The 14,052-nt window shown below is 38.6% G+C and overlaps 1 protein-coding gene across 7 annotated transcripts in view; it reads left to right on the top strand.

Moving 5' to 3' along the window:
• ADGRL3 (adhesion G protein-coupled receptor L3) overlaps positions 1-14,052 on the top strand; it is a 697,726-nt gene that overhangs the window by 619,985 nt on the left and 63,689 nt on the right. For 6 of the 7 annotated variants that reach the window (XM_087827196.1, XM_087827185.1, XM_087827178.1 and 3 more), the window contains 2 exons: positions 5,213-5,422; positions 8,215-8,435. In XM_087827196.1, coding sequence (XP_087683322.1) covers positions 5,213-5,422; positions 8,215-8,435 — 431 coding nt within the window. The remainder of the gene's footprint in view (positions 1-5,212; positions 5,423-8,214; positions 8,436-14,052) is intronic. The other variant, XM_087827189.1, reaches the window with a different exon arrangement.

Here is a 14,052-nt window from a genome sequence, read left to right as displayed (position 1 = left end):
TTTTCTATTCCATGAATTTGGACTTAGTTTCATTAAGTGTACTTACAGGTTTATTTGAGAGTCTTACAGTGACAGGGTGACTTTCACAACATGTCATTGTTTTAGCCATATTGTTTCCCCCAGTGTGGCACTCACCCTTTTGTGGCATTTCAGTTACTCAGTCACCCCGTAATAATAGGACAAAGCAGATTCCTTGAGGTAAAGTAAAAGGAAAATCAGAAACTTTCTGTAGCTTTACAAAATATATGGCATTTTATATGTGAATAGAAACTTCATTGGAAGCCTTAAAAAACAAGTGTTTTTTAAATAAAAAATCATTTCTAGAGAGGATCGACTAATTGAATTTCCTGAAAGTATCTTAATTTTCTCCCATACTTCCCCATCTCCTCTTAAATTATTTTTTTGAAGTTTTTGGGTTATTTTTATAGTTATTTTGTTGTGAGTTTTCCAAGCTTCTTTGCAACAAATTGTACTAGTCTATTATAGAGATTATGGACAAGATGTTTAAAGATATATCCTTTTTATTTAAAGGTCTTTTTGTTATAATTTAAGGAAGAATATATAGGTGAAATTGAGTCCTCTGTTAATTAGAAGTCATAAACACAATTATACAGTAATTACAGTGAAATTCAGATTTTAGAAGTTAAAATCTGCCTTCTTCATATGCTTTGGGCATTTGGGGGCCTTAATTTATCAGTAGCACAAATAGTAATATTAACTAACAGGCATGTTATAAAGTGAAATTAGGTAATTCATTACTTAGTTGGAATAATGTTTTGTGTCCTTAAAATAATATTAACATTTATTCTGTTGCAGTTATTATTTTTCTGATTGATGTTGTATCATTCATACAGACTGTTAATTATTTATATGACGGTTACTTTCAAACATGAAGAATTCCAGAATGTTTTTAGATTACAAAGGAGAGAAATATGGATTTTTTTTTACCTTCACATATCTTATCCTAATTACTTATCACAGTAACGTGTGAAGCCTCGCTTATTTTATCTCTATGTGTATGAGGCTTCTGATAGTCAAAACTATAAGTAGTTTGTTCAAGGTAACAATTGCAAAATTGGAGTGACAAGGTTAAATTCATGTCTGTAAATGCTAAGACTTACTCTAAAGTTCTCTTGCTTCCATGAATAGTTTTACCTTTATTGTCATAACTGTTTGACACCTTGACGTTTCAGCATGTCTTTAGATAGTATGATGTAACAACCTTCTCATTCTCCAGCTCAAATTTTCTTTTTTTTATTCAAGATTTTAGAGCAAGTAGTTGAAGGACCAAAGAGTCCCCAAAACTGTGCAGTGGGCAGCGTGTTGCAACTTTTAGTTTATAATCTAAATCCATTGTAGAAGAGAAGGACAATTAAAGAGATTCATTTATTCAGTCAACACATTGTTTATCCACTCTGTGGTAGACACTTTTGTAGGAGCTAGGGATACATCAGTAATCAGAGGCGATAAAACAACTTGTTCTCTTGGAGCGTATCTCTAGTGGAGGGCACAGACAATAACAAGGAATATCAATAAGTCAATAAGTATATACGTATATATTTTAGGTAAGTGCTAGGGAGAAAAAATAGTTCAGGAAAAGTAATAGAATCAGAATGGGAGAAGTCTGTTTGCAATTTTAGATAGAGTGAATCAGGAAAACCGTCTGTGAGAGGTGACCTTTGAATGAAGGACTGAAGGAAGGTAGCAGGTAAGCCTTGCAGATATCTTTTGGAAGAGCATTTTAGGCCAAGAGCACAGCACCCGCAAAAGCTCTGAGGCTGGAATGGCGGTTGATATATTCAAAGAACAGAGCAGGCCCACTGGGGTGGAATGAACCGAGTAGAGGGGAAGTAGGAAATTATGCGCAGGGGTACAGATCTTCTAGTGCGTTGCAGAACTTGGTGACGACTTTGGTTTTTACTTTTATTGAGATGGATGGGAGACATTGGATGCTTTCAGCAATGAGTCATCTGATTTATGTATTTTTCAAAGTCTTTCTCTTCTGGTGAATATAGAAGGGGGAGAATATGAAGGTCAAAGTAGGGAGGTCAATTAAGAGGCTATTTTTAAAAATTAGGTGGCTCAAACTAATTTGGTGCAGTTGAGGTGGTAAAAGGCTATCAGAATCAGACGGCAGACCTACAAGATTTCCTGATGGACTGAGCGTATGTGTGAAAGAGAGAAATCATGACTCCTAAGTGTTTGGCCACAACACCTCAGAGAATGAAGTTGCTGTTTATTGAAATGGGGAAAGCAGAGGGAAGAGCAGATTTGAGAGGGTGGGGAGTGGAGAAACAGGATAAGATTAGGGGCTCAGTTGTGGACATACAATCTTTCATACCTTTCCAAACATTGAAGATTAAATGGATGGTAAAGCTATACTGACATAAGAGGTTTCAGCTCTAAGACAACTTGGTCTGAGTGGGATTATTCTAATCACTCAAAAACAAATATTTATTAAGCATTTTTTAATGTGTCAGGCCGAGTACTAGAGGTAGGGCATATTAACAAGGTATAAGATTAATAGATCTCAAGGCACATATTGGTATATAGTTCATGTAACAGACAATTGAGTCACATAGTGCTCACAAGCGTGGAACCTCAGAAAGAGGAATACTTGATCCAAGATCACACAATCACCCTGTTAAATCATACCTAGGAGTTGTATTCAACTGGCCATCATCTTGAAGCTGGTTTGGTTCTTTTCATGGCTTGGCCCCCTGGAAGTTCTAGTATTTTAGACTATTATGAAGAAGGCTATGCTAACAGCTCTTACTGGAACTTCACCTCCATTGTTCTTTTTGTGTTACTGATAAAATTCTAGTTGAGTGCTGTGTGCAGAGCACTGCTATCACAGTGTGGTGTGCACAAGATGTTGGTAGTGATGTTTTCTGAGCTAGACAGTCATATCTGAAAGGTGAATTAATCACTAGACTTTTTTTGTTTTCTTTGAGTGCTATGTACTTTTTGTACTAATGTTTTGACATCTGGCATTCTTCTCTTAATAACGCTCCATGGGGTTTCTGAAGGACCTATGAAGGCCCTGAGTAAAGTAAATACATTTCTAGTAATGCAGCTACCCAGAGAGAGGCAGGAGTTTTTTGGTTCCTATTTTTCTTTTTTCCTTTAAGTATTTGAGGTCTTTAGGATACATTTGAGAATGTATTATACCTGCCATTTTTCCCATTATGGGAGACTGCTGTGCTGAAGGTTGGTGCTTGATACTCAATCACAGCATCTTTCCTTTGAGTCAAAGTAGAGAGCAAATAGCCCTCTGTTCAGGGAACCAGGTGGCACTAACCACTCTCTGCTCTCAAATAGTAAAAGTAATTTGAGCTATCAGAGACCCAACACTACTTTAGTTGTATCCCCTGGAACAATGCAGTTAAAGCAAAATTTCATGTGGTTTTCTTTCATGATTGAGCTCCTTCTGAGAAATATATCTAGAGTTATGCAGGAATATTTTGAAGCTGTTTCATTGACAGTGTTCTAGCAGAGTTTTTTATCAAATAACAACTGTGAAGTCATGTCTGGCAATATGAGAAGTGCTCTGATTCAGGTTACAGCATGGTACCTCAGTTGTAAGAAGAATTTTCACATTCAAAATAACCTTATATGAAGTTTGTATAAAACATAAAAGTGTGAAGTTTGAGTAAAAACAAAAATGGAAAACCTGGATATTTACCTATATTTTAGGGAAAGCCGACATTGTGGAAGACAATAAAATGTACCAATTCCCATTCTAAATAAAAAATCTATTTTTTATGATTACACAGTTGAAAAGGGTGTCAATTAGAAACACATATTTTTGTTTTCTATTAAAATATTTCCCATCCATGTGTTACACTTTTAGTAGTTAGGCATATAGCCATAAAAACTAAATGCCATTGATTTGTGTATTTTAATATTTTATATAAAGAGTATGCTGTACAGATCCTTTCACAGTTTTAAAAAATATAGTATTAGATTTTTGAGAAGTATTCATGTTTGTGACTATTTGTATCCAGAACACTGATCTCCTACCACTCTTTAGAATATCATGCTACAAATTAACCCTTATTTGTTTATTCATTGCCCTGCTGATGGAAGTTAGGTCTTTAGGGCATTTTGAGAAACCTAGAAAGAAGAACTGATAGTCCTAGAGCATTTCTCACCTGTGCTCCAGCATCTTGGCACACTGATGTGCTAGCCTGCTATAAAGCCTAAAGCTTCATGGACGTGGTTTTGAGAGGAGGCAAACTACCATAGGGTAGAAATAGACTTTTGAACCTTAGAACAAGGATAGAAATGAGATAGTGGATAGACCAAGGAACATGACAGGTATGGATACACCAAGGAACATGGCAGGTATGGAGCTCACAGACTGTTTTAACAGAGGAAAAACAAAAACAAGAAAACAAAACAAAAAACACAGTTTTATACAAAAGTTTTCGTGAGCTTTTACGTTTTCTTAGCTCTACTGTCTGCCTTTTGCTGTTATCAGGTATAAAATTCTTAGCGCTTATATTCCATCTGCGTCTATAATACGCTCCGTTCCTGCAAAACCCTTCAAGTCAAACTTCCTGATCTCCTTAAGCCACTCAATATGAATTTAAATCCAGGAATATTCTCATTCTTTTAGATTTTCCACTAAATAAATGGTACACGTATGTGGCAATTTATCGGAATTAACTGAAAGTCTTTATAAAAGTACATACTTTTTTGAACTCAACCTTGGAAATTCTGACCAGTATTTATAGGACAGAAGAATTATATTTTTTTATAAAAATCCCCCAGTGATTCAAAAAGCATTTCAGTTGAGATACCACTATGCTAAGTGTACAGCTTAATTTTGAAATAGAGTATTTCTGTAGTGAGAGTCGTCAAAAAATTAGCCTAAGAAGTGATATGAGTTAAAAAAACAAAGTTATTTTGAAGCCTTTGGCCATAATTAAGTTGATTTGCGTCAACTATTTATATTCTGAAAATGTCCGTCGCTAAGAAAGGTGCAAACACTATTGACATCCTTGAATATCAAACTGATGTACACCTCAGAAAAAAGATAAAATATTTTACCTATGGACTAGAAAACCCAAATAATTCTCTTTTCCATTGTGTATGTGGAGAATATTTAGTACGTGATTAAAATGACACCTCATTCATCCAGGCCTTAGAACTCTTTATAACTGGTTATGCATAAATGCAACTTGCGGCTTCTCTGTTGTGTTTCCAGCACAGTGATGCGGTCCACGACCTTCTTCTGGATGTGATCACGTGGGTTGGAATTTTGCTGTCCCTTGTTTGTCTCCTGATCTGCATCTTCACATTTTGCTTTTTCCGCGGGCTCCAGAGTGACCGCAACACCATCCACAAGAACCTCTGCATCAGTCTCTTTGTAGCAGAGCTGCTCTTCCTGATTGGAATCAACCGCACTGACCAACCGGTAAGCAACTTACGTTGATGTGAGCAAAGAATTGCTCCACTTGCAGCTGCCCAATAGTGGAAATACTCATGTTTGAAAATACCCCCTCTTCCAAGTATCTAAGATTGATGGTACATTCAGATGTTCCTCGGTTTTCACCTTTTCATGTCCCCTCATCATGAAGAAGCAGTGAATGTTATGGATGTATCAGTGTACATTTCTTCAGAAATTTTGTTTGTAAACTTATCTTTCTCAAGAATTATGTCTCTTTATTAGTCCCCCCCCCCCGTTTTTTTTTTTAAAAAAAAATGACAGAGCTGAATATTACGAAAGTTAGGTAAAATGTTTTGGGGAGTGGAGGATTATCTTTTCTAAGAGATATAATTGTTAGTTTTTGAAGTTTATAATATACCTTGTTTTAAAAAGATGGATATTATATTAAAAACTGCATGCCTAAATGAGTTAATTGACATATTTTGGAAAATAGTTCAAATTCTAGGTTATTTTTAGAATATCTATCTCTTCTCAAATTTTGTTTGACACTTTGTATTTGCTCAAGTTCTGTTCACATCTTTAAGTGTCAACTTAGTATTTTACTACTAGCTATATTTGATCATATTAAGGAAAAAAGGAAGTGAGGGAGGAAAAGAGGGAGTGAGAAGCAAAGGGAGAAAAAGAACAGTACTAGCCAACTGTTCTTGGTAAAACCCAACAGAAAATACGAGTAACAGATAATAGCTAATATATTACACAGACTTTGTGCCCAGTTTTGTGAGGCCCTTGCTATTTACTTAAGATTCAAGCACATAGTGAAAATTTGTTCTTAAGACTAAAATTTCAAATGAAAAGAAAACTTTGTTTTTTAGAAGACTCAGAATAGGCATAATAAATAATTCATTCACTTAAGGCTGTTTTCTGGTATGTGTCCATATGTATGGAGTACTTTACAATAAAAATGCAGTTGGGTTTGTGTTTGTGATTACACATTCATGATTAATGGCCATAAAGGGTACAATTATGCCGATTATACTTTTAATTGGTTATCCTATACTAATGTGACAGCTTTTCCCGTAAACACATCTGAATAAGCAAAGTACACATTTCTTTTGCCCCGAAAGTAAAGCCTTCTGATAACAAAAATTAATAGTTGAAGGTCTAACTCTTAAAAGCAAGAAATGGAAAACTGTTTCATGTTCCTAAAAGAAATCATTTTATTTTCTTCTTAACCTGCACTTCAAACACTGTTATTTCTTTTCATTTAGAAACCTTATTTTTGTTTCCTGATGTTACTTACATAAGATATGGTAAATTGCACCAAATGTTGCATACTGCACAAAAAACTATTTTCTGGCAAAGAGCATGAAGAACAATGATTGATATGAAAACCTTGGGTAGAGTGCAGCTCAGCTCAACCTGTTTTATTACTGTTGCTGGACAGGTGTCCTCTTCTGTGCCCCATAGGGGGCGGGCTCTGCTTTCTCTCACGCCCTCTGAAAATGGGCTTCCTCAGCTGCCCTCACTGTCCTCTCTCTCACCCAAACAGATCGACTTCGTCTCATTTCACCATTAACCTGATAATTTCTATAAATGTGTTGCCCCTTTGTAGTAGGGGCTGTAGATTTGAGTTAGGGCTTTTTATAAGAAACGAAGACACCCTCCCCCCAAAGGAAAACTTCAGGAACTGACATAAGAAAATTAATACATGGTCAGCTGAAACTTATAGTATCTGATGCAATATGCCAAAGAGCCCTGGCCAGGTGGCTCAGCTGGTTGGAGCCACACCCCATACATCAAAAGGTGACGGTTCAATTTCCAGTCAGGGCACGTACGGAGGCTGCAGGTTCTATCCCCGGTTGGGGCACGTACGGTAGGCAACCCACTGGTGTTTCTCTCTCCCTCTTCCTCTCTCTAAAAAATCAATGAACATAACCTTCGCTGAGGATTAAAAACAGATAAATATATTGTCTTAACAATAAATAAATAAAAATAAAATATGCCAAAGAAAATAGTTCAAACTGTCTAGAACTATTGGCTGCCTTTTTTTTACCAACCTTGTCTAGACCAGCATTTAGCACAATAACAAAAAACCGAGAGAAAGCCCTTCTTTGGAACACTGTTCTAACCAGAATAATGTTACAGCTGTGCAGCATGACCTTCTCCTTGCTACCGTAGGCCCTTTCTGAAGCAAGGCAGGGAAGAAATAAATTAGAATTAATAATGATGAATTAACAATCAATTATACGATGCTGCAATTAATTATGCTGTTTAATTTTAAGAACTTTTATTCTCCTTTTCATATTTCTCTTAGCAATTAACACATTAGTAGCATACACACAGTTACGGCCCAGAGAAGAAATGCCTGCATCCCTTTTAAAGTGTTTAGACTCATCTCAGCAGTGACTGTCAGTGAGGCGCTTAGGACTTTCTCCTGCGTATTACAGCCCTGTTTAGCCCAATGCCACGCTGTCGCGCACCCGCCACTATTAGTAAACTGTTAAATGCAGTTTTCAGAGGCAGGGTATATTCGCTCGGGTTTTCATCGCTGACTTTTAAGAGTCTCCTGCGGGGTCTTCTGTGGCAGACCCGTGTGTTTGTGCAGGTAGAAAAGCCTGCCCTGGGCGTGGCGGGCGTGGGGGCCTGGCTGTGTGGCGGCGGGGCGGGCGTGGCTGGCATGGTGGCCGTGGCGGGGGGGGGCGTGATGTGGGGACGTGGCGGGGGCGTGGCTGTCGGGGGCGCGGCGGGATGGTGTGGCGCGGTGGGCGTGGCCGCGTGGCGGCGTGGCCGCGCCGCCGCAGCTGAGCTCTGTCCCGCAGGTGGCGTGCGCCGCCTTCGCCGCGCTGCTGCACTTCTTCTTCCTGGCGGCCTTCACCTGGATGCTGCTGGAGGGCGTGCAGCTCTACGTCATGCTGGTGGAGGTCTTCGAGGGCGAGCGCTCGCGCCGGCGGCGCTTCTACCTGGCGGGCTACGGGCTGCCGGCGCTCGTGGTGGCCGTGTCGGCGGCCGTGGACTACCGGAGCTACGGCACCGAGAAAGCGTGAGTGCCCCCCCCCCCCCCGGCTCCGCTCTGGGTCGGCGGGAACGCGCGGCGGTTTCCCAGACCAGCTCGGAGCCGGAGCCAACGGGAGAAGGTGCCGCTCCAGGCTGTCGGGCGGCGCGGCGACGCCGGTCCCGCCGAGGGCTCGCGTGCGAAGGCCGTCCCCCGGGGGCAGCGGCCGCGCGGCCTCTCCTCTCCAGACGGGCAGCCCTGGTCCCGAGAGGCGTGTGGGGGGGGCAGACGGCGCCCGTCGGGGCGCAGGGCCCGCGCGCCCCTTCCCTGGGCGGTATTTTCAGCACAGCGTTGGGCTGCCCGGACCTGGGGAGGGGCGTCCGTCCCGCGCTCGGCACCATGTGACGGGGCGTCCGAGAGTGACTGCGCGGTCCAGCGGGAAACGGCGGGATCAGGATGGATGCCCGCCGCTGGGGCCCAAAGTAAAACTAGACGAGAGACCAGGTGGCCGGACCGTAGAGGGGAACCGCAGGGTCGGGTCGGGGAGAAGGAGAGGGAGCCTCTAGGGGGCGCTCCAGAGCCGTGGCGTCTGTGTCGGAGACGCCCCGGGCGAGCGAGGGGCCGCTGGGCCGTGGCTGTGCGGGGAGAGCTAGAAGCAGAAGCCAAGCAGGAAGGGGTGAAGAGGTAAGTCGGGAAGAGCCGCCTTCAGGTGTTAGCTGCACCCCGAAGAAGTTCCGTTGAGAAATAGTGAAAATGTTAACTCAAGTGATAACAGTAATAAGAAGGATTTTTTAAAAAAATGAAGTCCCAGACTTGTCTAGGGTGAGAAGCATCAAGCCGATAGGAGATTCCCAGACAGAACATTTAATATCTTATGCCCCGTTTGTATTATATATATATATATATATATATATATATATATATATATATATAGGAAGGTTCTAGAGGGACAGAAAGGCCTAAGATTGGATGGAAGTGGAAACCTTGGTTTAGTACTGCAGCCGTCCTTAGTATTCACCAAGGGCAAGACACTAATTTTACAGGTGAAAAAAAATTAAGGACCAGATAAATTAACTGCCTTGCCCATAATTATAGAGCTAGTATAACACAAGTCAAGTTTGTTTCCACCGAACTAGTACATTTTTGAAATGATGAAATGATGCCTCCCTTCTGAGGTGACTGTGAAGGAAAGAACACACAGGGCGGGGCAAAAGGACGTTTACAGTTGTTCCTATGGAAAAAATCATGCAATAATTAACCCTTTGCGGTCGTATTAAATTTGGACATGGGTGTCGTACTGGTTGGAATTAAGAGCTTTCAGAGAAATTATGACCTGATACATGAATGGAGTTAAGATTCGTACGGTTCCTTGCTGTGGTGGCTGAGAGCAGACATATGACGGGAACGGTAAAAAAAGCTTTGGTGGCTGAGAGTAGACAAACGACCGCAAAGGGTTAATAAATAATAATACAAGAATAAACTCTGTCTCGTGGACTCACAACCGTAAACCTCCTTTTGCCCCACCCTGTAACGCAAATTTCGAAGGGGAAGAAGCACTTTTCCATGCGGAGGGAGATGCTGACTTTTGCTGAGGGATCAGGTGAGGTCATGTTGACAGGCAGAAGATTTGAGAGCTTGGAAATGATCACTATGGAAAATGTGTTAAGGAGCCAGTTAGGCATTAAGGAAAAGATTTGCAAGCAGTAGTGAAGGCTCGGGTGAGGTTAGATGACATCAATTTGTCCAGAAGTTAATAAGCCAAATGTCATGACTTTCCACCATCAGTCAGCAGCCTGAACATCCTGGTGGTGAAGCAGGTCGCTTCTCAGAAGAGAAGATTCTTAAGGAGGGGGCAAGGAGGACTTCTGAGTTATTGTGAGCATAGTTTAAACAGAATATATGTTGGTGCAGAGACACCAGTACAATGAAAGCAAGACCATTTCACTTCTCTTGAATTTTCTTCCTGAGTACAGTGACAGGTTATAGAAAGCTATTTGTCTAAATGTAGCTGATAGTAACTTTGTGAATTATGGTTCATTTTGTGGATTCCAGTGACAACTGTGGAAGAGATTAGGAATACATAAAAACATCTGCTGTTGCTGCTAAAGACATTTTAAGGAAGGGGTATTAGATAGATCATAGGATTTAAAAAAATAATTCACATACTATAAAATTTATTCTTCAGTTGTTTTTAGTACGTTCACTGTATTATACACCCATCACTGCTACCTCATTTTAGAACATTTTCATCACCCCAAAAATAAACCCATTAGCAGTAACTCCCTTTAGATCATAGTATTTTACATTTTAATGAACACATTTCCTCTTTAAGATATTAAATTGAATGATATTATTTGTAACGTTATACTACTTCAAACATTGCGCTTAAGTAGTTCAGTTTTGCTCTTTTGTAGTTCCTGATTTGCTATTATTTATACTTTATGTTGACTTTTTTTCTCTTTGGTATTTGCAAATTTTCCTGTTAGGGAACTGACTCAACTTGTTTGCTTTGTGTGGTAGTCATTTATTTGGAGACAGATGCCATTTTCTGGATAGTAGGAATCTATCTTTTCTTAGAATCAATAATGTGCAGTCCCTTGTGACTTTGTTAAAGCTTTGGCCATCATTGCTTTAATTTCCTGCACCGTAACTGGAAGCTCTCATTTACTGACATTATTACTGTGTGGGAATAGAGGCTAATTTATTTCCCAGGCACTGATTTAAAACAAGCTTTAATAATAGTTCAGTTTCGCAATTATGATTTTTCCCAACCCAAAGAGAAGCAAAACAGATAAAGAGAAAAGGGAGGGTAGAGGAAAGAGAAGGGTAGGGGAAATTGCATTAAAATTGTATCACAGGCAGGCATAGAACAGTCAAGGTCCCGCTTACATGTTTTAAATGAAGTGTCCACAGAGGGGCCTTTAGAATACATGGAAAAAAGTGTTTAACTTCTACCCTATGGGAATTCATCCAGTGAAGTATCCATGCAGTGCTGTCTTCGCCCATTGAGGAAGCAGGTATTGAAAAAAGAAGCATTACTCTGTCATTTTTATTTACTTGAGAAGCTGAAATGAGCAGATCATGTTCTATCAGGAGTTTAATCAAGAATCTTCCCAAAGAAAAATGTAAGCAAGGAACTTTTACACAGCGTGAAGGATGTCTGCATATGTATCTGTTCCTTATTATTAAATCTTTGTTGATATAGCTTCTGTTTATTTCAAATTGCATTTTGCAATCCCTGCTTATCTATCTTCACATGATTTTTTTTTTGTAACTCTACTATCTCAAGTTTTTGGGGGGTTTTGCCAGCTTTATGTGCTACATTGAACTTTTGATATGAACATGTATATTTCACAGCCTTAAATAAACTGGAATTAGCCAGAATTCAGACACATATTATCAGCCATTTTCTGTAACTTCTTCTGAAGGTTAATGATTTTTATGCCTTGGAATTCTATTTCATTTATTTTTAGAATGTCATTGTTACTAAATTTTTACTCCTCAGTTTCAACCACTTACAATGCATATAGAATAAAACTATTCAATATGCATTACAGTAATACAAATAATAGATATATCTCCCCCTTTCTCCTCTTAATGTACAAAATTGTATTTTATTATACTGACAAGGTATCTTTGAAACCTTTAATAATAATAATAGCTTACATTTCTAAAGAGTAGAAAATCATATCAGTGGTAGGAGATAGAATTGTTTTTGTAGATTAAATATTTTTTGATACAGATAGTGGTAACTCTCATATTCCATCAGGATGATGGATTAGGAAGTGTCTTACTATGAAATGTTATTAGGGCTGTTGAATTGATTATTATGTACAAAATAGGTATTCACACACAAAGCATACCTAACGTGATTTTTGAGAAGTTGCTTAGTTTTCCATCAGTTTGCATTGCTTGTAAGAGTCTTACTATTATTTTCTGATGTTGCTTAATGAAATCCTTTCATCTGTAGTGACATTATTATTGCAAATGTACTCAGAATAACATTTAGTCACAATAATCAGACAGCTACAAAATTTGATTAAAAGACCAGTACAATCATTAAGAAAAAAAAGACTCCCAATGAGTGGGCCACGGGTCTAAATTGCACTGTTGATAATTGGCATTTAGTCCATTGTATCTGTTTGTGTATCTTTCTTTCACTTACACCGTTATATATGGCCATTTAGTGAAGCCACCTAATATGATACCGTCAGAAGATAAAGGCTGGTATTGACTTTTCAATAATTCAAACAGGACAGATTTGTAAATTCAGTGCTAAATAACTTGATTTTGTGACCTGAAACTAATCAGTTCATTTAAACTTTAATTACCTCAGTATTACCACAAAATGCAAACAGTTTGAACAGCTAATTTTTCTTTAAAGAAAAAAATTACATTTATAGTTTATAGCACTTATCTTATAATCTAAATATATAAGTGAAAGAACAGTGGTTAATGTGATGGGTAGATTGGAAAGGATTGGAAGTAGGCAGCAGGAGGAGGGAGCATGCCAGGAAGGAGTAAAGCCCAGGGAGCAGCCGAAGAGTTAAAAGTATGGGCCTGAAAATTGGTAAGGGGTTTCTGAAAGATATTGATTAGGTCATGAACATTTATAATGGATCAGAACATCCTTGAGTACTAAAAGCATAGCCAAGCTCTTAAAAATAATTGAAATCAAATTTTATGATCTGAAAATTATTATAAATCATCTATTAAGTCAAATTTGTCTCCCCAGCTCACTAGCTTAAGAACAGCTCTAAAAGGGGTAGCCTCTCCTCTGCTGATTAAAAGCCCCAAGATTTCCTTATTTTCACTTCATTATCTAAGCAGAATAGTCATTTGGGTAGAAAAGTGATTATTGATTTTTAAAAATACTAGATTAGAGTATTACTTAAGAAAGATCCGAGCCAAGGAACATTCAACTTGATAGTTATCTGCAAGTTGTATTCATAGGTTTATTTAAGACATTTCACAATTTTTAAGCACTGTACCACACTCACAGAAAATTATACAAGGTGCCCCAAAAATATATGTACACACATTTTAACAGCTAATAGCTCAATTTTGAAAATGAAATGTATTTTAGTAAACACTGCCTTTATAATTATTGAAAGTGTGCATATACTTTTTTGGGGACACCCTATATAATCATTTGGAATATTTATCGAAGAATGTTATTATGTGATGTAAAATATTCTTACTTATAACATTTCATTCATCTACCTTATTGGTATATAATCACCAGATATCTTCAACTCTAGCTTGGCCAGTGGGAAATAGTACAGATAATGAAGTATTTTTCATTGGCATGTATCAAGATAATTGTTCAATATATGTGTGGGGAGTGCAAGTGCATGTCTATATGTTACTTTATTAAAGATCAAGAGCATGTTTTATGTGTAGTAGAGATTGAGGGCTTATTGTAACATCATTTCAGCACCTAGGAGCCCTATGAATGGATATAAAATTACCATCATATATATAAATTGTTGGTTAAGCATAATTTTCTATATTAAGATATTACCCATATGAGAACTCTATCAGAGAACATCAGGACTGCTGCCTTGTTATTTACAAAATACGTTTAGGTATTGACCTTAAAGTTGAATTTTGGACTTGAGTTCTTACTGGAACCAAAGAAGTATGACAACTTCAACATCTAGAG

Source organism: Miniopterus natalensis, chromosome 1, assembly GCF_054644295.1.
Source record: "Miniopterus natalensis isolate mMinNat1 chromosome 1, mMinNat1.hap1, whole genome shotgun sequence".
In the NCBI taxonomy this organism is placed as follows: domain Eukaryota; kingdom Metazoa; phylum Chordata; class Mammalia; order Chiroptera; family Miniopteridae; genus Miniopterus; species Miniopterus natalensis.
This window is presented reverse-complemented; position numbering and strand designations above follow the sequence as displayed.